Source organism: Poromitra crassiceps (assembly GCF_964638095.1).
Source record: "Poromitra crassiceps genome assembly, chromosome: 14".
NCBI lineage: Eukaryota > Metazoa > Chordata > Actinopteri > Beryciformes > Melamphaidae > Poromitra > Poromitra crassiceps.
The window spans coordinates 14,202,226-14,226,095 of NC_139633.1; the positions used below are offsets into that span (position 1 = coordinate 14,202,226).

The 23,870-nt window shown below is 43.8% G+C and overlaps 3 protein-coding genes across 5 annotated transcripts; 2 read left to right on the forward strand and 1 right to left on the reverse strand.

Moving 5' to 3' along the window:
* The first annotated feature begins 196 nt into the window (after positions 1-196).
* On the forward strand, positions 197-2,927 carry psmb1 (proteasome 20S subunit beta 1). Its single transcript, XM_083650874.1, has 6 exons — positions 197-375; positions 738-845; positions 1,714-1,795; positions 1,952-2,081; positions 2,194-2,300; positions 2,507-2,927. The coding sequence occupies exons 1-6, from the start codon at positions 275-277 to the stop codon at positions 2,690-2,692; spliced, it is 714 nt and encodes a 237-aa protein (XP_083507000.1). The 5' UTR covers positions 197-274; the 3' UTR covers positions 2,693-2,927.
* A 6,500-nt stretch (positions 2,928-9,427) lies between these two features.
* On the reverse strand, positions 9,428-11,330 carry LOC310789445 (26S proteasome regulatory subunit 6A-B). The gene is made up of 2 exons (XM_083651085.1): positions 10,375-11,330; positions 9,428-9,856 (listed from the first exon to the last, which is right to left on the reverse strand). Exons 1-2 carry the CDS (start codon positions 11,317-11,319, stop codon positions 9,518-9,520), a joined length of 1,284 nt encoding a protein of 427 aa, XP_083507211.1. The 5' UTR covers positions 11,320-11,330; the 3' UTR covers positions 9,428-9,517.
* A 49-nt stretch (positions 11,331-11,379) lies between these two features.
* Positions 11,380-22,485, forward strand: tbp (TATA box binding protein). Of its 3 annotated transcripts, none has more exons than XM_083650834.1 (9): positions 11,380-11,439; positions 14,450-14,596; positions 15,781-15,934; positions 16,179-16,359; positions 17,698-17,785; positions 18,051-18,142; positions 18,741-18,908; positions 19,110-19,204; positions 21,088-22,485. In XM_083650834.1, exons 2-9 carry the CDS (start codon positions 14,546-14,548, stop codon positions 21,165-21,167), a joined length of 909 nt encoding a protein of 302 aa, XP_083506960.1. In that variant the 5' UTR covers positions 11,380-11,439; positions 14,450-14,545; the 3' UTR covers positions 21,168-22,485. The 3 variants fall into 3 exon arrangements, with proteins under 3 accessions (XP_083506960.1, XP_083506958.1, XP_083506959.1); XM_083650832.1 differs by lacking the exon at positions 11,380-11,439 and adding an exon at positions 13,778-13,885; XM_083650833.1 differs by lacking the exon at positions 11,380-11,439 and adding an exon at positions 13,786-13,885 and having other exon boundaries at positions 14,365-14,596.
* Positions 22,486-23,870: the final 1,385 nt, after the last annotated feature.

Sequence of the window (23,870 nt, forward strand, 5' to 3'; positions counted from 1 at the left end):
TCCTTGTTCTCTGGTTTCTGGCTTTAGTTTTGGATAGATTTGTAATTGAAACCCAATTGAAATTGGGTTGGAAAAAACTTGGATAGACCAGACTTGGGGAACCGCTACTCTGCAATCTACAGCCTGTTGGGGGCGCTCACTTACAGAGACAACTTGATAACGCGGATGTTGTGAAAGTAAAAGAAGAGTGTAGGCTGCCATATTGCACTGCAGTGATACAGCGAGTTTGCCTGACAACATTTAACACTGCCGGGATTTTGTGATAACAGAAACGATGCTTTCCATGCAAGCCTTCGGAGATAATGGGAGAATGAAAGAATATCATTACAGCGGGCCGGTAGAGCAGCGGTTTTCGCCGTACGCTTTCAACGGAGGGTACGGTAACGTTATGACTTGCTGTTGCCGGTTAGCTAGCTAAGTTAGCTGGTTAGCTAGCAGCTATTGTAGCTGAATCAAATCAATTAACGTTAGATAACTTACTGAAAAGTGTGTCAACACAGCTAAACGAGACATCAATAATTATCATTAATTTTAAAACGACGCCACAAAGTAGAAAAAAGGGCATTATAACGCCAATGCAATTGCTAACACGCTACGTTAGCTACGCTAGCCCTCTGTTTCAGTTTCAGATGTAAGCTCGGCTGTTGCATTAGCCAATGAGGTAGAGAAGGATAGCAAGCAACACTATGAGATTACTTCATAATATTGTTAATGAGCCAGTTTGTGTTGTTTTCCAGAACTGTCCTTGCTGTTGCCGGGGAAGACTTCGCCATCGTAGCCTCAGACACGCGTCTCAGTGAAGGCTATTCCATTCACAGCCGTGACTCCCCAAAATGCTACAAGCTGTAAGTGTGCTGCATCATCCTGCTGCACACTGAATGACGGGCAGCAAACTGTCAGTTGTGATGAGGCGTTACCATGCCAATTAATTTGTAATCCTGAATTTTCTCACAACTTCTGGATGACTTCCACCAGCATCTGTTCATTGTTTCCAAGCAACACAGTGTCTGTTAATGTTATCCCCGTTTATTATGTGGTCTTCCAACATTTCGCCATGTGAGTCTTCAACTTCAACCATCACATCCTAGTTTGCTATGTATGTAGCACCCATGCCTTTCCAAGAGACAGGGATCTGATAATATTTACATTAACAAAGTATTCAAGATAATAGCTATTTTCCAGCAACTATGTATGTGCATATAACTGCGTACCTTGAGATCAAAGATTGCCATGGAAAACATCAGGCTGAGGGGGTCTTCCTACTCACTACACCACCCTGCTACTCTGGCATATGATGTTGAACGTGCCAAGTTGCCAACTGATAAATGGACTGGCGTGTCCTGAATATTAAACTGCGTATTGGCTTGTAACTAAACATAGACATTACTGGTAACACTTATTGCCATCAGTCGCAGGCAGCTATACTCCAGTGCTCCAGGTGTTTTTATTCACTTTTGAGTGGATGTTTCAGTTTGTACCTACATGGTGCTTGTATTGGTGTGGGACATTGGTGCTCACTGAATGACACAGAACAGGTGTACAAACTACACCAGTGCTCCTCTGTTTAGGACCAAATGAGTAAGAGAAGTAAAATCACTTGTCATCATTGAAGCCACAAAACACTGGATTCATGATGTTCATGGCTGATTTAAGATTACCGGTATGTTACTCTCTGACCATCACTGACTGATTGTGTGCTTCTTCTTCATACAGGACAGACACCACTGTCATTGGCTGCAGTGGTTTCCATGGTGACTGCCTGACCCTGACTAAAATCATTGATGCAAGACTAAAGGTGGGCTTGTCTGGCAAGGTCTTTGCGTCACTGCCTTTTTACTGTGATCCTCAAATTTAACTAGGCGGGTCATCTCCCTACCATATGCGCTACCAGTGTTAAGGGGATCTCAAAAAAAAAACAGCAAGTCGACTAAATTCCCTTCCTCTCTATCAGATGTACAAACACTCCAACAACAAGATGATGACCAGCGGAGCCATAGCAGCCATGTTGTCCACCATCCTGTATGGCAGGAGGTTCTTCCCCTACTATGTCTACAACATCATTGGAGGACTGGATGAGGAGGGTAGGTACTTTGAAATAAACACTGCTGCTAGAAATCTACTAATAAGAATGATAAGTGTAGTGTAGAGCTTTTACTGTTGTTCTTGTAACATTATTTTACTTTTGTAATGTAGGCAAGGGAGCAGTATACAGTTTTGACCCAGTGGGCTCCTACCAGAGAGACACCTACAAGGCTGGAGGATCGGCCAGTGCCATGCTTCAACCACTACTAGACAACCAGGTATTTCCTAACCGTGAGAATGTACAGTAGTCTGCACGGTGACTCTCCATCAGTGGTGTGTATTTTTAAGTCTAGATGCTAATAAACGGGCACCATGTTTGTGTGATTCAGAAAACAATTTTCCATCTTGTCTATTAGTTTGCCTGATGACTTTCTTTTCTTACCTCTCTCCTCAACATCTATCTCTGTGTCAATTCTGTCCCCAGATTGGTTTTAAGAACATGGATGGTGTGCAGCACATTCCTCTGACTCGGGAAAAGGCGACCCAGCTGGTAAAAGACGTCTTCATCTCGGCCGCAGAAAGAGATGTGTACACTGGAGACGCTCTTCGGATCTGCATCATCACCAAGGAGGGCATCAAAGAGGAGACTGTCCCACTGAGGAAGGACTGAGCAGGGAAATACTTATTCCCTCCCTGCTTTCCTCCTCCCACTATTCTTCCCATTTCCCCATTTCTTCTGCCCCTATACATACTTAAAATAGGTGGATAAAAGGTTTTCAGGTTGTGTTGTTTTTTGTTGTTCAGGACCGCTCCTCCCTCCTCTGCCTTTGCCTTCCCTCCCCCTGTTTTCATTATTTTTGGAACGATACAAACTCTTCTGGTCTTTTTATATTCTTATTAAAGAATTAAAAAAAAACTGCTGGAGTTGTACTTTTTTTTAACCATTGTTTAATAATAATAATAATTGATTGGATTTATATAGCGCCTTTCTAGACACTCAAAGCCCTTCACGGGAGGGAACTCTGCTCATCCACCATATTGCAGTGTGATCACATACACATTGCTGTCTGTCATTGAACTGCTCTGCTGTGGATCCCCCTCTCTGTGATTTAACTTTAACTTCACTGGGTAAGTGATATAGGCTGTGTTATTTTAGTGTTATCTGTGTCTGCTTACTCCTTATTTAAAAAGGAGTAGTGTTTTAGGCTAGTCTTGTCTCTGAGTGAAACTGTGGCGCAGCTGGCTGATAGCTGGTTAATAGCTCTCAGCTGACAGCAGCCCAATCACCTGGGAACGACGGGCGCTGATTAGAGAGGTGTGGCTTATAGCCCTGCTGAAGCAGTATTTCTGAACACTGTCAGTCTACAGCGGCAGCGGTAAGCGGCACGTAGCCTCGGGCACAAAGACAAGGGAGTCTTTCTGTGGGAGTCCTTCGAAGGGAGGCCATAGAATAGGGTTTTTTGCTACCTCTCTTATTCTACCTAACTATGTGTTTTCTTCCCATCCCTGTTGTAACCTCAGCCCACAGACGCCGTAGACACGGCTGCTTCAGGTGTAGTAACCCTGGTAATCTCTCCCACCCTAAGCGCGCTAACAGTCCTTTTACTATTGCCGGAGGTCTCTGGAACTGTCAGTCGGCTGTTAAGAAAACTGAGACCATCTCAGCTCATGCTCTATCTCTAACCCTCCACTTTCTAGCTCTCACAGAGACCTGGATCATTCCTGAAAACACAGCTACACCTGCTGCCCTCTCTGCTGCATATTCCTTCTCGCACACCCCTAGAGCCTCTGGCCGTGGAGGTGGCACTGGTATCCTCATCTCTCCCAAATGGACCTACACTGTCACCTCTCTCTCTCATCTGTCTATCTCATCTTTTGAGTCCCATGCAGTTGCCGTATCCCTACCCATCAAGCTCAACATTGTGGTAATCTACCGCCCGCCTGGTCCGCTTGGTCACTTTCTGGACGAGCTGGACACCCTCCTCTCCATCTTTCCTGAGGATGGTACTCCACTCATCCTTCTGGGAGACTTCAACATCCAGCCAGTAACCTTACAATCTCCGTCTTTCCTTAACTTCTTCTCATCCTTTGACCTTTACCTCTCTCAATCTCCTCCTACTCACAAAGCAGGGAATGTGCTTGACCTGGTCTTCACGAGATCCTGCTCCACCTCTAATCTCACTGTGACCCCTCTTCCTGTATCCGATCACCACTTTATCACCTTCTCCCTTCCCATCCCCCTCCCCTCCTCCCACCCATCTCCCCCCCACTCTACCACCACCCGACGCAACCTAAAAACTCTCTCTCCCAACTCCCTCTCTTCTACCGTCCTCTCCCTACTTCCCCCTGCCGAGCAATTTGCTCTCCTGTCCACTGACGAGGCTTCCACTACTCTTCTCTCCTCTCTCTCCTCTGCTCTTGATTCTCTTTGCCCACTCACCACTAAGCCTGCCCGATCTTCTCCCCCTTCTCCTTGGCTGACTGAATCTCTGCGAACTTATCGAACTGAGCTTCGGTCAGCTGAGAGAAAATGGAGAAAATCACATCTCCCTGAGGATCTCTCTTCCTACCACCTTATCCACTCAAACTTCACTGATGCTGTCTCTAAAGCAAAAACCTCCTTCTTCATCTCTGAAATCCAGTCCTCTGCATCCAATCCCAGTAAACTGTTCGCCACCTTCTCCACACTCCTCAACCCTCCCTCCCCTCCCCCTCCCTCCTCCCTCTCTGCTGACGATTTTGTAACCTTCTTTACAAAAAAGGTGGACGACATCAGCTCCTCCTTCCATCCTCCAGCCACCCTCACTAACACTCCCGACTCCAATCCTGCTCCTCAGCCCCCTGTCCCTGGATTTCCTTCCTTCTCTCCTCTCTCTCCTGATGAAGTGCTTAAACTCATCAGCTCAAACCGAGCCACTTACTGCCCCCTCGATCCTATCCCTTCCTCTCTCCTCCAAACCATCTCACCTAACATATCTCCCTTCCTCACTACCTTCATTAACTCCTCTCTGTCCTCTGGTCTTGTCCCCCCTGCTCTAAAGACTGCAAGAGTCAAGCCTCTGCTTAAGAAACCCTCCCTTGACCCTACTGCTATTCACAACTACAGACCTGTCTCTCTTCTCTCATTCCTTTCCAAAACCCTCGAACGAGCAGCGTCCGAACAACTTTCTCTCTATCTCTCCCAAAATGACCTCCTGGACCCTCTGCAGTCCGGTTTCAAGGCTTCTCACTCCACTGAGACAGCTCTTCTTGCTGTCACAGAGGCCCTTCACACTGCTAAGGCCTCATCCCTCTCTTCTGTTCTTGTCCTCCTTGACCTGTCTGCTGCCTTCGATACAGTCAACCACCAAATCCTTCTTTCCACTCTGTCCGACCTCGGCATTTCAGGCTCTGCACTCTCCTGGTTTGCTTCTTACCTCTCTAACCGCTCATACCAGGTCTCATGGAGAGGGTCCCTCTCCAGATCCTGTCCTCTTACCACCGGTGTCCCCCAGGGCTCAGTCCTGGGCCCCTTACTTTTCCTTCTCTATATCAGATCTCTTGCCTATGTGATCTCTTCTCATGGCTTTTCTTATCACTGCTATGCTGATGACACCCAGCTTTTCCTTTCTTCCCCTCCCTCTGACACTCAAATCGAGGCTCGCATCTCTGCATGCCTCAAAGACATTGGCGACTGGATGTCTGCCCACCACCTCAAGCTCAACCTTGGTAAGACCGAGCTACTCTTCCTCCCAGGAAAAGACTGCCCTCTTGCAGATCTCTCCATCTCCATTGACAACACCACTGTACTCCCCTCCCAAACAGCCAAGAACCTCGGGGTGATCCTTGACAACCAGCTGTCTTGCTCTGCCAACATAGCTGCTACAGCGCGCTCCTGTAGGTTCTCTCTCTACAACATCCGCAAAATCCGTCCCTTTCTCACAAGAGAAGCGACTCAACTCCTGGTCCAGTCTCTTGTCTCCTCCCGCCTGGACTACTGCAACGTGCTTCTGGCCGGCCTACCTGCCACCGACATCCGACCGCTCCAGCTCATTCAGAACGCTGCAGCCCGTCTGATATTCAACCAACCCAAATTCTCTCACGTCACTCCCCTCTTCCAGGAGCTCCACTGGCTTCCCATCTCGGCCCGCATCAAATTCAAGACACTGGTACTGGCCTACAGGGCAGTTCACCAGACAGCTCCCCGGTACCTGCAATCCATGGCCAGGTTCCAAACCTCTCACCGCTCCCTTCGCTCCTCCACCAGTGCAGGTCGCCTCGCCCCTCCTTCGCTACGGGGGCTCAAAAGTCGCTCATCCCGATCTCGACTCTTCTCGTCCCTGGCACCTCAATGGTGGAACGAGCTTCCACCTTCGGTCAGGACTGCTGAATCACTGCCGATCTTTCGGAAAAGACTAAAGACACACCTTTTCAGGCTCCATCTGGGCCCTTCTTGATCTAACCTCGTCTCTCTCTTTCCTTATATAAAAAAAAAAAAAAAAAAAAAAAAACCCTAACCAACCTTGTACCACTAACCTAAACTTGTACCACTGTTCCTTAGAAGCTGTAGTTGTCATAGACTGTGCTCCATAGTTGATTGTTCTATTGCAGACAGAAAAATGTGTTATTGTAAGTCGCTTTGGATAAAAGCGTCTGCCAAATGACGTAATGTAATGTAATGTAAAGGTAGGCGCACACCAACCTGGGACCACTGGTGCTACAGAGCTGCTGCTCACTGTTACAGTAGCAGCAGTTTACAACTCCCAACTACAGCACAGTAGGCCTATCTCAGTTTACAACTCCCAACTACAGCACAGTAGGCCTATCCCAATTTGTTCTCTGTACTATAGTGAATCTTGGGTAGTATTGTGAAGACGTTTGCCAATATCTTTACAGCGATACATCAAAGGATTCTCAGGAATTTGAGATGGCAGTAGGATGCTGTTGAGTCATTAAGTGGAAGATTGAATGGTTGTTGCTCATCTAACTGCTAGATATACTGAGTGCAAAATCTTGCATCATAAGGCAGTACTACAGTGTTACCTAGACTTGTGTGTACAGTATGACCTGGGTCAAACAGTAGCTGGTGGGGGGAGGGGGTACCCCAATGTCATGAGGACAATTCAGGTAGAGTTTGGTAGGTTATTAGTGTATACTGGTTTGATTTTCAGGTACGTGTCTTATGTTTGGCTAACCTACCTTTTTGATTCTCTTTTTGACTCCGTTGATTTAATTCAGAAATTTAACTTTATAATAATAATTTTTGTTCTCATTATACATGCTATAACACCATTTATCTGCAAATCAAAGACATTCCTAGTTCCTACATAAAGACTGGCACTCCAAGTTATCAGTAAGACTGATTTAATCTCCAAGCAGAAATGTATATATTTTTTAGCTCATTTTTGCCATGGGTTCTAATTTAAAGTGTGGGCAATCTGTCAGTCATTTTGAAGGAGACATGCAGCAGACATATTTTCTAAATACTGCTTGTCTCTACTGGAACTTTCATATTTTTCAGATGATATTACATAACTAATAATGTATAATAAGTTAACATTTTGCTATGACGGTTGTTTCTTACAGTATAGTTTATTCTTGGGGTACCCAGTCAGTAGTCCTTGAATGGTCACCTTCATTATAGCAACCTATTTAACATACAAGGACTACAGAGGGACCCCAAGAATAAACTAATGAAACAACCATCATAGTAAAATTGATATTATTGGCCAATCTATCTAACCCAGGGGTTTTCAGAGTCTGAGACTGTGGGCCTCCCCCAAGACAAAGCTTGGAAAAAAAGAGTCCCCCTCGCTCAATTCCTGGATAGCTATGGGATCATGATTGTTGTTTAACCCACGGCTTCAGGATTCAGCCCTTCAGGCAGATCAACCTCCCGTCTGAACTCCTGCCGTCCTGCTTCTTCTGTCTTCCCACTCACTCTCAGCCTCCTGCCCACCTGCTGGACACACTGCTCCTCTGGGGGAAAGTCTGCAGTGTCCAATGTCAGGGCAAAGGGCTCCCCCTCTTTCTCCAGCTGGTGGGAGTCTTGTTGGATGGTCACAGAGGCTGGAGAAAGCTGCTTCTCCTGGATCTTCTGTTGGAGTTTGTCCATCAGCTTCAACCTGCTGTGCATCTCCTGTATGTCTCTCTGCAGGAGAGAAGGTTCAATCTGAGGCCACCAACTCTGTACAGGCCAAGAGAAGAGCATGAATGGGCTGAGGGAAAGACTGGAATCCACTTGAGTGCAACATCTTTGATGTATGTTTAGTGTTCGATCCTCTATTTCTGCAATGAAGCTCATTGAAATGTTTGTAGTTACTCAACTACAACAGTAACTATAGTATGAGAGTACCAGTAATTATCCTGAGATCAAAAATGGTGACTGCATAATTTGAAGTTTTAATGTGAATTCATGAATAGGTGTAGGAACTCTCTTTTTGACTCCAATGATTTAATTCAGAAATGTAACTTTATATAAATTGTTGTTCTTATTATACATGCTATAACACCATTTACCTACAAATCAAAGACGTTCCTAGTTCCTACATAAAGACTGGCACAGTGGCACTCCAAGTTATCAGTAAAACATTTAATCTCCAAGCAGATTTCTTTTTTTAGCTTGTTTGCCATGGGTTCTAATTTAAAGTATCACACACACAACACACACTATCGCGTATCACTTTGTTTTCACTCTTTAGTCTTCACCCACCCATCCATGCATGCCCTGCACTACAGATACATACCACACTCAGGCCGTTTTACAGGGGTGCAAAAGCACGCATTGCACCCTTATTTTAATTGTCTGCATGCTCAGTTGAAGAGTGGTAATTTTTTTTTAATAAATGCTGCAGCTGCACACTTACTGTTTAAACTTGAATTATAATTGTTGTTTTTCTTTGTTCTTTGATGTGAATTTATGGCTTTTTGGCACCTACATGTAACCTTTTAAGGTTGAGATAATTGTATTATCATTATATGGTCCACATATTTCAGTAAAGCACTTGAAACACTTGAAATATTCTTGCTTGGCTGGTATCATTCTACTTGAAATGATGGTGAAATGCATTATTTTTTAGTAAAATAACATGTCAAATTTTTTGGGTCGGCCCGTGCATGTGCACCCCTTCCTATCTAGGATGCATCCCTAGTCATCTTGTTCTGGAACACACCATAACTATGCTCTTTAGTTGTATTTATTCTACTTTAAATACATCTTGGATGTTGTGAACAGTCTTTCAGATTGTGACTGAGCCAGTCTATAATGAGCTACAGACTGATCACTATTTAACCAGGCCTTATTAATGTCACTTCCTCAAATGAGACAAATGGTGTGAAGTGAACCACTTGAAAACAGTCAAAACCATTCCCAGACACTCCACTCTCCCGCTCAGGAGGAAGAAATAAAATAACACTTATACTATGATGTGCTACTTCGTTTTATTAACTCAAGTTGACAACTGTAACAACGGTTACAAAAAAAATCACAGCATACAAACAGACACAGGTGGCCTTCTCAGGCGTAGTACTGCAGGTTAGCCTTCTTCTTAGCCTGGACCTCAAGGATTCCCTCCATGTAATCTTCGTGGTTCAGCTCAGTGGCACCGCGACGCAGCGCGATCATACCGGCCTCCACGCACACCGCTTTGCACTGGGCTCCGTTGAAGTCGTCGGTGCAGCGGGCCAGCTCCTCGTAGTTGACGTCAGGGCTGACGTTCATCTTGCGAGAGTGGATCTGCATGATCCGAGCTCGGGCCTCTTCGTTGGGCATGGGGAACTCGATCTTCCTGTCCAGACGGCCTGAACGGAGCAGCGCCGGGTCCAGGATGTCCACCCTGTTGGTGGCAGCAATCACCTGGAAACAAACACAATGTTTATGTAGTTAATGCAAGTAAAGAAACAACTGTAACTGAGTGTTTCTGTCTAGACAACCCAGACTGAGTTCAAGATATCAGTAAATATAAAATGTAATAACTACTTGTTGTTATATACTATTCCAGTTTTATAGTTGGTGGAAATGTATTTGGCTCATGTTTCATTCTGAATTGTCTTACGTGTCCATATTTCATGTTTATATGTTTCCTCTACTACTTTTCTGTTCTGTACCTGAAAAACAGCCGTCACTGGATGTGTGTGTTCTGTTTTTAAATCATTTTGAATTGAACATGTAGACTTTATTAGTACTTTATCAGTATTTCCCAGTTTTTGGGTTATGTGCGGTCAGGTAGGCTGAGTTGGGTAAAATGCACAGTTACCAGCTGACAACAGATTACTATATCAGTTTGTGAGATGTGTTGTCGGTGGTCTCCATTGTGATGATACTGAGGTGGTGTACAATGTAAGAGACAGCAGCATTTGCGGCAGCAGCATTACCTTGACCTGCATGTTGGGCTGAAACCCATCCAGCTGGTTGAGGAGCTCCAACATGGTCCTCTGGACTTCTCTGTCACCTGCTTTCTCGCTGTCGAACCTCTTGGTGCCGATGGCGTCCAGCTCGTCTATGAAGATGATGGATGGGGCTTTCTCTTTGGCCAAGGCAAAGGCGTCTCTCACCAGCTTGGCTCCGTCTCCAATGAACATCTGGACCAGCTGCGGTCCTGCCAGCTTCAGGAAGGTGGCCTTGGTTTGAGCAGCACAGGCCCTGGCCAGCAGGGTTTTCCCGGTTCCCGGTGGCCCGTACATCAACACTCCCTTCGGAGGCTGGATGCCCAAGTTCTCAAACTTTTCTTTGTGGTTCATGGGCAGGACGATAGCTTCCACCAGCTCTTGGATCTGCTTGTCCAGGCCTCCGATGTCGCTGTACTGCTCCGTGGGGCGCTCGTCCACCTCCATGGCCTTGACTCTGGAGTCATACTCGGTGGGCAGAGTCTCCAGGATCAGGTAGGAGTCTTTGTTCACTCCGACCAGGTCTCCGGGCTTCAGCTTCTCCGCATCCACAAGGCCAATGACGGGCAGGAAGTAGGTCTGTCTGGTGGATGTCTTGATGACAGCGCACTTTCCTTTCCTCTGGGAGTCCAGGTCGATGTTGGCCCCGTCTTCCTCCTGGTCGTTTGGGTCCACGTCCAGAAGCTCGATTACATTGGACACCAGGTACGGGAGGGTTTTGTTCACTTTGATTTTCTCCGTGTTTTCCTTGATCTTATCCTTCATGGCCTGGAGCTCGTGGGTCACGCGGAGCACCTCGCTCTTCATTATCTTTATCTCGCTGTCCAGGAGCCGCGTCCGCTGAACGATCTCCTCCGTGGACATTTTTAACACTTCTTCCCCGATTCCATCCTCCACCTCGTCCCAAACTGACTTGTCACTCAGCGACGCCATTTTTGCTTTGAGGCGAGCTGAACTTCTTCTTCTTCTCTTTCTTTTAGTGTGTCGCCGGATCGCAAACCAACGTCAAATGTGTGCACCGCCACCTACTGTACAGGAGACAGTTCCACTCTGGTAATGCCTTCCCAACCATATTTGTTTACAGTAATATATATATATATATATATATATATATATATATATATATATATATATATATATATATATATATATATATATATATTTTTTTTTACAATTGTAGCGAATGAAAACCGATTAGTGTCTTTTAATCTCTCCTGTACCAACACCTGAGCCCACTTTATTGAGGATTATTCAAACAGATTGATGGACTACCTTGCGTCACCTAGATGGTTTGCAGCCAATCATTGCATTCATGTCCACTAGGACAAATACATTTTAGTTCCTACCAGTGGTAGATAAGAGTACTGGAATTTCCTATTCAAGTAGAAGTATTATTATTTTGCTGTGCATTTACCTCAGTGGAAGTACTTAGGCTACTGGTGTAAAAATGTACTTTTAAAAGTAAAAAGCACCTCATTTAAAATGGAAAGTTGAACGTTGTGATTTTAAAAATTAGATTCAATCATCATCATCATCACCATAATTAAAACATCAGTGATGTCATAAATCAGTGAATTGTGATGTCATCAGTGATGTCACTTGAGCAATTGTGATGTCATCAGTGATGTCACTCGAGCTGTGATGTCATCAGTGATGTCACTTGAGCAATTGTGATGTCATCAGTGATGTCATAATCCGGATGAGGCTATATAAGTGGTGGAAGGCGGCTGGTCGTGTACGATAATTTCCCTCCAAAAACGATAATTTTGACGCTCAGGTACGATAATTCAATATTTCCCACCTGGCAACACTGACTTCATGGAACTTCGATACACAGGAAAGTGAGTCTATTCTTAATTCATGGTTACAGAGGGATCTGTCAATTTTTGGACGTATCTTGATTACTAAAATTGAAACACTATCTAGGTTTATATACCCAGCCTTTTCACTAGCCATTCCTGACAACTTAATCAAATCAATTAATCAAAAGATTTTCAATTTTATTTGGAGAAATAAACATCACTATCTTAGAAAAGGTGATACGATAAAACCGTTAGAAGAAGGAGGTCTAAATGTGATTGATTATGAAGCAATGAATCGAATGATAAAACTAAAGTGGTTACAACAATTTTTACAAGATATAGATGGTTTCTGGTTCAATATCCCGGCTAAAAATTTTGGAAAGTGTGGTGGAATAGAGTTTATGTTAAGTTGTGATTTCTGTATAACTAAATTACCCATGAAGTTGTCGACATTTCATCAGCAGGTATTGTTATATTGGAAATTGATTTATAAACATAATTTTACTCCACATAATTCACCGATCTGGAATAATCGTTATATCTTATTTAAAAGAAAATCTTTGTGTTACTGTGACTGGGTGGAGAAAGGTATTTGGTCGATTTTTCATTTAATGGATTCAAATGGTAATCTTCTCGAGTATAATACGTTTATTGATAAATACAATGTGAATTGCACAAAAAGACAATACTCGGTGGTTATTAAGGCAATTCCACAAGCAATGGTGAATATACGGTTAAAGGGATGTTGCTGTAGGCTATAATGTTTTCGTTCCACAGCTACCTTCACTGTGTATTGATAGTATCAAATTTAAGGAGAAAACATGCACAAACAAATTTCTAAGAAGTACTCTTACTTCTGTAATCTTCCCTTTACCAATAAAAAGGAAAAATCTGTTAAAAGATTATCCTGAAGAGATAAGAATTAGAATTCGAACTAGATACCTCACTCTCCCCATCCCACCCAAAGCTAAAGACACTCACTTTAAAGTAATGAATGATATGTATCCATGTAACGAGTTTCTGAGACAAAGATTTAACCTTGATATGAACAACTGTAGTTTTTGTGATTCTGATATTGAGACTGTAGAGCATCTGTTTTATGTTTGTAATTATTCTAGATCTTTTTGGGAACTTTTTCTGAAAAAGACCCTCAATCGCCCAATTTAGAATATAATGATATTAAATTTGGAGTTATAATGAAAGATAAACAAATTGAAATGATGCACAACAGTTTAATTATTATGGCTAAACAATTTATTCACCGATGTAGATTTCAAAATGCCAGACCCTTGTTCTTAGTCTTCATGAATGAGATAATTAACTTTAAGAAAGCCTTGAAATATGTTAAGACCAAACAAGCATGGAGTGTGTACCAAAACATGCATAATATCTTGATTCCTGTTTAGAACTCTGACTTATTGTTTTTGTTTTATTTTATTTATTTGTTGTTTATTTGATTGTTTGATTCAAGTTTGTAAATGCTCAGTCTGAATTTTTGTATACTGTAATGTTTGTTATTGCCAGACTTTGTTTATTGGGGGAGGGAAAAAAAAAACACTTCGATACACCGGAAATGAAGTGTTATTCTTCCGGGTGTAGCCGTGGAGCGCAAACGTCTCTGTGCAAAGCCCGAGCATGATTTACCCGAAGCTGTTTTAAATGTGATTTTTGCTGATTGGACTTGAGAGAGAGTGATAGTAAGTTAATGGGGGCATAACATGCGTTGTACCGGCAATGTCAAAATGCTTTACATCCCATATGCATGACTAAAGCGCAGTATTTCACAGTTCTCACCATGGCCACAAGGGTTTTAATGGTCGGCTAAGCTCGACGGCTAACTTTAGCTAACCAGTTTGTGTTATCTTTTGAAGGCTGCCTGACGTTGTGCCACCTTAGCAAACCTTTTAGGTAGTGCATTTTCTTCGTCAACTCAATCTTGCTTTCACGAGTTAGCTAGCTCATTCATGCAATGCTGATTGGTAACGTTACCCAAGTGAATGATACGCATTGATTAAAGCAAACGCTGTGATTCTATTGGCGCCTCCAGTGCAGCTAGCTACATGGGTTCTGATGACAGTCATTCTTTTTAAAATTGTTCGCTTGAGTTGAATTAAACAAAGTGATATCATGATATTAGTGTCACAGTTACCTAACGTTACTCTGTCTGTCTTTGTAGGACTTGGCTATCAAAGTGAAGGAGCCAGAAGGAAACATTCTGCAAATTCCAACACATGCTTGTTGTTGGTTTTTCTCCCGTGCAGACCCTGGCCAACATTTAAGCTAACTAGCGAGCCCGTGTTTCTGCCAGCCTCCCTCGGTGGCAGCAGAGCTAAGAGAGAGGGAAGAGGCCAAGAGAGATGGACCAGAACAACAGTCTACCACCCTTCCAGGGGCTGGCCTCCCCTCAGGTAACTGACAGCTGCTTTAGAGCAACATTTGAGCTGTTCTTAATTCGGCTAACTGAGTTTTCTCTACTCCTTTAATTTGTGACTTGAAATTAATTAATTATGGTCTTTAAGTTTCTATTTATGTTTAATACAGATAAAAAGTTTCATCGACTTGACACATACTGGGTTTTTTTAAAGGCTAAATGGAGTACTGTACCTAATACCATTTGGGTTGCACTTTCAACCTAGCTTTAGAAAAGCGAGCTGAGACATGTCCATATCCCCTGCCCATAACATTCCTGTCAGATCCCAAATCAATACATCAGCCAGGTTTTCGTAAACAGTACAATTACTGCTGCTATTAAAGTGGTAAACGATATCATAGAGGCACTAGATGGCCGAAAATATTGTGCAGCTCTTTTGATTGACTTGTCAAAGGCATTTGACACTGTTGATCATGTTATCCTGGCTGACAGACTCCACAAGATTGGCTTATCTGACCATGCTGTAAACTGGTTCTCCAATTACCTAGCAGGTAGAACACAGTGTGTCCAGGCCGCTGGGTCTTCTTCCTCCTTCCTCCGTGTTTTAAAGGGCGTGCCCCCCCTGTTTTAAAGGGCGTGCCCCCGTGCTTTTCATGAATGCTCCTGACCAGTACTTAAAGAAACTGGACAAATCTCTCAAATCTCAAACATCTCTGTCCGTAGACTCTCTCACTGGCTGACTTTTATCTATAAATCTATTCTTGGGCTTCTTCCTACATATCTGTGTTTACACATGTGTAGAAACCTCAGCCATTATGGCCTGCGCTCTCAGGACATCATTCAGATGCAGGTCCCTAGAGTCAGAACTGAACTGGGTAAAAAGGCTTTTAAAATTTCTGCCCCCTCTACCTGGAATGATGTGCAGAAGGACTTGAAATTATCTAATCTTATAACTCTGGGGGAATTCAGGTACATTTTAAGAGACAGAGAAATTAGTTTTCTTGGCTCTTGTAATTACCCTGCGGTGTAACCTCACTATCGTTTCCTGAGTGACTGACTGTATTTTATCTGTTTATTTTGTGTTTGTGTGTATTTATGTAACTGTCTTTATGCTGCCGTTTTGGCCAGGTCGCTCTTGGAAAAGAGGTTTTAATCTCAATGAGTTTTTACCTGGTTAAATAAAGGATATTGATTGATTGAATACCTCTTGTCCCTGTGCAGGGTGCCATGACCCCAGGCATGCCTATCTTCAGTCCCATGATGCCCTACGGCTCAGGCCTGACACCCCAGCCAGTCCAAAACACCAACAGTCTGTCCATTCTGGAGGAACAACAGAGACAACAGCAGCAGCAACAGGCACAGCAGGCCAGCACAGGTAAAATAGGATTATTTTCTTGTCCACGCTTTCCCGACCTCAGGTCACAACCCAATATCGGTTCCCTTGACTTAATCTTAATCAAACTATAATGATCATAGTAATGAAATAACAACGTTGGACTGCACAAATGCAACACAGTGTTTGATGGGGACAACATTGGCTGTCGCCGGGATTGGGGTCATAGGCAGTGTCGTTAAATGATCACGTCATATTACCAGAAAACAATCTTTCTCTTTTCCAGGCCTTGCAGGCACGTCAGGGCAGACCCCTCAGCTTTTCCATTCCCAGACGGTAGGGGGCTCCACCACCACAGCGTTGCCAGGGAACACCCCTCTCTACAACACCACCCCCCTGACGCCCATGACCCCCATCACTCCTTCCACGCCAGCCTCAGAGAGCTCTGGGATAGTACCACAGCTACAGTGAGTTTCACCTAAAGACCCCTAAAGTATCAGAGAGCTCTGGGATAGTACCACAGCTACAGTGAGTTTCACCTAAAGACCCCTAAAGTATCAGAGAGCTCTGGGATAGTACCACAGCTACAGTGAGTTTCACGTAAAGACCCCTAAAGTAAAACCTCAGAGAGCTCTGGGATAGTACCACAGCTACAGTGAGTTTCACCTAAAGACCCCTAAAGTATCAGAGAGCTCTGGGATAGTACCACAGCTACAGTGAGTTTCACGTAAAGACCCCTAAAGTAAAACCTCAGAGAGCTCTGGGATAGTACCACAGCTACAGTGAGTTTCACCTAAAGACCCCTAAAGTAAAAACAAAACAAAAAACGTCTTGTTCCTTCAGTTCTATGTTTGAGCTTCACTTTGCAGAAATGTGCAGTTTGACATTAGATGGCTGTTTCATCTGCTGAAAGTGGAAAGTTTCTCTACTAATAAATTGAAAATCCAGTATTGTGATTTGCTCTTCAAATTCAATTCAGCTTTTAACGAAAATATATTTATTTGCAAAGCATCATGTACACTATTCTTATCCTGCGTCAGACTATATTTGAAAACAAAATCATCAAAGCTGAATAATATGGGACCTTTTAAATGTAAAATTGCCCCTTTCTTTTTTCTGTCTTCCTGCTTCTTCGTCTTTCTCCTTACTTTCCCCTCTATCCCGATAGAGACACTTCGGAGCGCGCCGTCATTCAGAAACCACGCCCAAAACGGGGGGAAACAAACCCTATAAAAATGGGACCCATTGCCTCCCTGCTTGGCACTCAGCATCAAAGGGTTGGAATTGGGGGGTTAGATCACCATATGATTCCCTAGCGCGGCGCTGCTGCCGCTCACCGCTCCCCCAGGGGATGGGTCAAATGCGGAGAACAAATTTCACACATTGTGTGACAATCAGTGGGACTTGACTTTACTTTACCCTCCCCCCCATCCTGGCGTTCTCCTATGTCGCATGCATGACCGCGTGTTGCCCACAAAGATCATATATACGGAACATGAACACTCCAACTTACTTCACTGACAGCTAGATCCACATGTTTCTTCTTGCCAATTCTCAATGGCTTCCTTGTTTTGCTCAGGAGGACAAAAACACTTTAATTGGCGCTTTTTTACATTTGTTGTCTGCGCAGCCCACCACACAACAGCTTTTAGCTATGTTAAATTCAAGGAAAATGACGCTGGTGTGGAGGTGAACGGAGAGCTTTCCCCCGTGATGGGCGTGGCCTATTTCATGCAGTGTCTCTATCAGGAACATTGTATCTACAGTGAATCTGGGCTGTAAACGTTCCCCTCTCTCCCTATCAGGAACATTGTATCTACAGTGAATCTGGGCTGTAAACTGGACCTGAAGACCATCGCCCTGAGAGCCAGGAACGCTGAGTACAACCCCAAGGTGAGACCACCACATTACCACAAGCAATTCTGTGTGATGCCCACTGCCCAGCAATGTGACTTTTCGGCCAGGTTTTTAGGGTTATCGGCTATTTTAGGCACGGCACAGTTCCATTGATCGCTGATATACTGTAGATTGCAGTTTGTGTGTGCGCCTGTGTTTTGTCCTCAACACAGATACAGCCATGTGTCTAATGTTAAGAATTAATCCTTTTATAACGAGATGAAGACAGTCAGTAATAATATGCCCCCCTCTCCTCTCCAAGCGTTTTGCTGCGGTCATCATGAGAATACGAGAGCCCAGAACGACTGCTCTCATCTTCAGCTCTGGAAAGATGGTCTGCACTGGAGCCAAGAGGTGAGCACACCACTCACTAGATATACTGTTTTAAAGACCATGATAAGGCAACCTTTCATTGTTGAAGGTAGAAGTGATGTTGAGATTTGTAAATCTAGCAACATTTGTCAACATCCATGTGACAAAACACTTTGCTGTATGATATTAGGCAGAGCCGTATAATAGAAGAGTTCCGACATCTCCATTCACTCCAATGGACCAGTTTTTTTCCAGGAACTCTTGAGAAAAAAAGCAGCACTGTCGAGTTGCAGCAAAATAGACAGTTTGTGTTGTACTTTGAAAGGGTTTTTCATCCCTTGAATTAAATTGTACATTATCAGCTTTATTTTAGCATGCAAAAGTAGCGCAAGACCCATTCCTGGCTCTTCATCGGCTAATGAGTCTCGCATTTTGGTCCTCTGCTGACGCCACTCTCTCTCTAGAGGACACTAATAGTAGGCATTGCCTTGACGCAAATATCTGGTTTGAAGTTCTCTCCCTTGTCTTTTCATCTAATCTCCTTTCCCCTGGTCAACCCTCGCCTCCTTGTCCTCATCATCTTTCCCCATCCTCCTCCTCTCTCCCCTCCTGCCACCTCCTCCTCACTGTTCCTCTCTAGTGAGGAGATGTCGCGGTTAGCAGCCAGGAAGTATGCCCGTGTGGTGCAAAAGCTGGGCTTTCCTGCCAAGTTCCTGGACTTTAAAATTCAGAACATGGTGGGGAGCTGCGATGTCAAGTTCCCCATACGGCTGGAAGGACTGGTCCTCACTCACCAACAGTTTAGCAGGTAACAAGTTAATATGTTGTGTTTTTTATGCTTAAAGCCCTGTTCATCTGGCTGGAACATTTATAGTCTGGATGGTTGGTAAATTACATCAGAATATAGCCTGCATACAATATGCAGAGGGCTATGAGCCAGACTTATAACATTTACATCGGCTTAGAAGTGTGAATGATTTATTTAAATAATGTGTTCTGTCTGTTTCAGCTACGAGCCGGAGCTGTTTCCAGGTCTCATTTACAGGATGATCAAACCCAGAATCGTCCTGCTCATCTTCGTCTCTGGGAAGGTTGTACTGACGGGTAAGTTGGGCTCTTCTCTGCCAACGTCTCCACTGAACTGATTATCGGTTATGATTACAATCCTCTGCCCTTGTATGTTCAAAAACTAAAATTCAACTCCAGTTTTGACGGTACATTACTAATAGTTGGATTTCAGCAGGACACAGACACTACCAGATACATGTTTGTCTTCTGTGGGTTCCCAGGAAATATTGTACTTAAAGCCCCATTCAGCAACTTTTCCAAGTTTTGCTAATTGGGGAAACTGCGCCCTCTGGGTGCAATAGTATCGCTATCGATATCGCAGTTCAAAGTCAACAAAACACAGCGCCAGAAAGCTCTATGTACATGTTGTGACATCGGGTACTCCCCACGTGATGAAATAAGAATCCATAGTTACGTGAAACTTCATTTTCGTAGCAAATCCGCACCGAGTTACTTCCTTGTTTTGATGAACACAACGCTTCCGCTGTACAGCGCATGTGCGCATCTTGCCACCGGGACACAGGCACAAAAGTGCTTAGTCCCAGGAGAGGCCTTTGGAGGGCGGTGTGTGACCAATAGAGGTGACATTCTCCCTGTTACGAGTCACTGTACCATCTTCAATGTCTAAAAAGCTGTTATATTAAGGTGAAAAAGTTACTGATTGGGGCTTTAATACCTGATACTTTGACTTTTTTGTGGGACAGTTCATTAATTCACACAGAGCAACAGCAACTCAGATTTAGCAGCCCTTACTCCCCATGTCTGTCTAAAGTCAAAGACAAACTGTTGATCCATCTTTCTCTCACACACTTTACACAGTTAACTCATTGAGTGCCAGCCACTTTTGGAGAACGGACGCTCCCAGTGCCAGAGTTTCAGAGCGTTTTCAGTGATTTCTCGAGGCCCACAGAATATTGTGTGATATTACTATGTAAACACTGAACACGCACAAAGAACGATGAGACTCTCTTCTATCATCTACAAAAAAAAGTTTATTGATCCCATTTTCCATTCTTTAGTTATGAGCCGGAGAAGATAGGCTGTTTTGAGCAAAAAGACACTTTTCAAATTAGAAGCTGAGTTATTCTGCCTTTTGTGAAATGCAGCATTTCAAGCACATTCTGAGTCTGAAGATAATATTTTCTGATGTAGTGACGTGGTGTAGTTGTGTGGTGCATGCGTGCCCCACCCCCCTCTCCCCCCCTCAGCTGCAAACTCCTCCCCACACGCACCCAGTCTATTTTCGGAGCCTCCGTTTTTTTGCGCCGGCTCCCAGCGCTACAAGGAAATGGCAAACCGGACTGCATGGAAAGGTTTGGCCCTTCGGCGTCGGGTGCTGCCTTTCTGGCGGCTAATCGTGTGAAGAAACTATGCAGACAGACAGACAGAGGCAGAGGAGCTCAGTTGTGTGCGCGGATTGACTGCTGTTGGCAGCCAACATCAGCTGCAGCCAAGCTGCAGTCAGAGCCATCTATATGGCTCTGGCTGCAGCATGAGCGGTTTCTCTTTGATCACGGGGGTTTTTCCTGCAGTTTTCCGGACCTTCCTCTAATCTGGAGAGCACTGTCGCCACCTAATGGGTCTGTAAAATAGGTTATACACCTCCAAAAGCTACAATATTTGTACAGGAGATCCAGGAGGCTTTGATCCACGTCCCACCGTCAAAAAACGCATTTGACGTCGATCGACGTCCGTGGCACTCTACGTCACTATTTACTTTGACGTCGATCGACGTCCGTGGCACTCAATGAGTTAAGTTTGAAATTGATTACATAAAAATGTATCAAATTCTTATTTTTTTTTAATGTTATTGTTAGAAATGGTAGAATGCTTCTGAATATGAATGGGCATCTTGCTTGTTTCTGTCATATTTGCCAGTATAAATCCTGTGTAGTAACTGCTATCCTGTGTTTGTGAAGGTGCCAAGGTGAGAGGAGAGATATACGAGGCGTTTGAAAACATCTACCCCATCCTGAAAGGCTTCCGGAAGACGACGTAGACCTGTCCCCCCACCCCCCACCCCTCCTTTTGCCATCCCCGACCCCCCTCTTCTCTTTTTACTCTTCTAAATCATTTCTGATTCTAAAAGTGGACTCTGCCAAAAAGGCTGTTGTACAGATGCCCCCGCCCCAACAGTGCTTTCCCCAGCACTTCAGATTTTTGAGGAACATTTTTACAGGCCTTTTTTGCTGTTTTGGAGCACATTTGAATGTACATTTGAAAGTTTCTGTTTTCCTTCAAGTCTCCACTCCCCCCCCAGGCTTTTTCTGTTGTCTTGGTCACATCCCTGGTTGTAAATAGCAGACTGGAAGAAAATGGGGGACCTCCTGCTGATCAGATGGGAGGCAGCACGACTTGTTTTTTTTTGTTTTTGTTTTTTATTTTAAGCCGTTTTTAATAGTTTTATAAACTGTTTTTATTAATTGTCCACTCACTTCCCCCCCAGTTGTCTTGAGATGTGCTGCCGGGTCTGTCTGCCTCACATTCCTTGTATATGTTACGATTACATTTGAAGAATTTATTGGTCGGTTTGTTTGGAAGAAATAGTCTGTTTCAGAGTTTTATCCAAATTTATTGGTCGGTTTGTTTGGAAGAAATAGTCTGTTTCAGAGTTTTATCCTTTTATCCTACATAACCTCCTTGGTGGAGGTAATACAGTAACAGTTCATAACATCCTTGGCAGAGGTAATAACAGTTCAGAACCTCCTGGATGGAGGTAATAACAGTTGGGCTACGAGGAACCAAAGTGTGGAGAAAAGCTCCTGTCGGTCCTGAGAGAAATTTGAGCTCAGCTACTTCAGAAGGTTGACTCAACTTGACTGTGTTATTATTACCTTAGTATTGTGGCTCTTCTCTATTCACTAGCACTGAAATCAGTATGATAGTGGGACAAACTATGCATCACATTGCCATGTTGATATGTATTTCACTTTTTTTTCCTTCCCCCATTTAAAATGATATTTAAGAGCTTTCGTTTATTTTTTTTTGCTGAAGTTATTCTGCCTTTGTTGTCCATACTGTGTGTTCAGCCATAGAGCATCCACCAAGATCTCAACTGAGCACATCCCGGCTTACAACATTTGAAAATTGTTTTCTGTCAAGTATGCATTTGGCTATTATTTTCCTCAAGTCAGCATGGCCATCTGGTGTCTGTATGGGCACAGTGGTAAAATGTGTGAGTGAGAAAGCCAGTTGATGTTCTTGGCTCCTGAGAAGAGCAGCAGCCCAGCAGAAGACCATAGAAGCACTGTCGCATCAGAATTCAATTCTGCTTCTGGCTTAAAGTTGTTCATTTGCTGCACTGTGTAGAATTAAATGTGTACATATTGGCTGTCTTGTCGAGCTGCTTTTTGCTTTATAATCACTAGGATACAGAATTTAAATGGCCCAATACACACACATTGACTAGTCTATATGGTATTTTTCCAACTAGCAATAAGCACGTAGAGCAAAGTAAAAGTGAGTGAGTTACTTGACTACAGGTGGTGGCCAGTGTTAATTTTGGCAGCTATTTTAGATTTAGTCTTAGGACGAAAACGCTTATTAGTTTTAGTCATTTCTATCCTTGATAGTTATAGTCTAGTTTAATGCCTAGTTTACACTACAAGACTTCCCTCCCGATTCTGAGTCAGTCGTGTAGTGTATTTCAGTTTTTTCAGTCGTGATAAAAAAATCTTAATGAACCAGTCTTGTAGTGTAAACTCCCCAGTCTTTTCTGTTGCAGATACAGATCGATCAGCATTCAGATCTACTGGATCCCAGCCGATTTAATACCTGGAAAGATCTGGTCCAGGTGACATATCAAATACTGCAGGATACTTTCCTGAAGATTTTGAGGCTCTTAAGTCTGAAAATCCTAATTGTGAAGTGCAACTTTATTTTTCAAATCACACGCTCATATTCCTCTCTTATCTCCTTCATGTCAGACCTACTTCAACAGTCACAGATCAAGGTTTAAAGCTACAATATGAAAACATTTCAAGAGGAAGTGGGCTATATCTCACTCAGATAGACATGTGGATGTTGTGTGATGTGCAAAGGTTGTTTGTTCAATCCCAGCCTCATGCAATGGCTTAAGAAGTGTTCACATTATAAGCTGCACCAGTGATCCTTCTTTATCATCATCAGTAGTTTGAACACTGATAGAAATAAGATGATGAAGGAGGCTTGTCAGTCCCTGACTCTAGCTCAGCTCACTGGTTCAAATCCCACCTGTCTCACTCTATGCTCTTCTTGGTGTATGTATGTATTGTCAGTGTGAACAGTGTGTAGAAATCAGAAGTTGAACTCCCAACGGCTCACAGCTCATCAGGATGAGAGGCTGTGTCACTGTCTCTACCTGACAGGTAGACTGTTGATTCGATTCCTGACGGAGGACTCGGAGACATATTACAGCACTACCCTGTCTTTAACATCACCAGCTGATAGAGCAGCATAGCACCTCCTACAGGTGGATCCACAGAAATGGACACTGGACAGATTGCAAAGAGATCCAGAGCAAAAACGTCATACAGATACTGAGTCTAGAGCTGTTTTGCTAAAGGTCAGCCTCTACGCCTGGCGGCAGCCTGGGAGCACGGACTAACAGAAAACCAACTTCCCATGTCAGTAATAGTTCAGCTCCCTGTGGTTTTCTGTCTCATAACCCTCCGCTCATATCTCTGTGGGGAGGGGGCAGGCCCCCCTAGTGGCAGACAGTGGA

Bases quoted from the DNA above. Each gene is read 5' to 3' on its own strand.
- LOC310789445 (XM_083651085.1), bottom strand. From the start codon at position 11,319: ATGGCGTCGCTGAGTGACAAGTCAGTTTGGGACGAGGTGGAGGATGGA. The intron at 9,857-10,374 runs GTAATGCTGCTG...GTTTGTTTCCAG, and splicing joins AGCCCAACATGCAGGTCAAG to GTGATTGCTGCCACCAACAG.
- tbp (XM_083650834.1), top strand. From the start codon at position 14,546: ATGGACCAGAACAACAGTCTACCACCCTTCCAGGGGCTGGCCTCCCCT. The intron at 15,935-16,178 runs GTAAAATAGGAT...TCTCTTTTCCAG, and splicing joins GGCACAGCAGGCCAGCACAG to GCCTTGCAGGCACGTCAGGG. The intron at 16,360-17,697 runs GTGAGTTTCACC...TCTCCCTATCAG, and splicing joins GGGATAGTACCACAGCTACA to GAACATTGTATCTACAGTGA.
- psmb1 (XM_083650874.1), top strand. From the start codon at position 275: ATGCTTTCCATGCAAGCCTTCGGAGATAATGGGAGAATGAAAGAATAT. The intron at 376-737 runs GTACGGTAACGT...GTTGTTTTCCAG, and splicing joins CCGTACGCTTTCAACGGAGG to AACTGTCCTTGCTGTTGCCG. The intron at 2,301-2,506 runs GTATTTCCTAAC...TTCTGTCCCCAG, and splicing joins AACCACTACTAGACAACCAG to ATTGGTTTTAAGAACATGGA.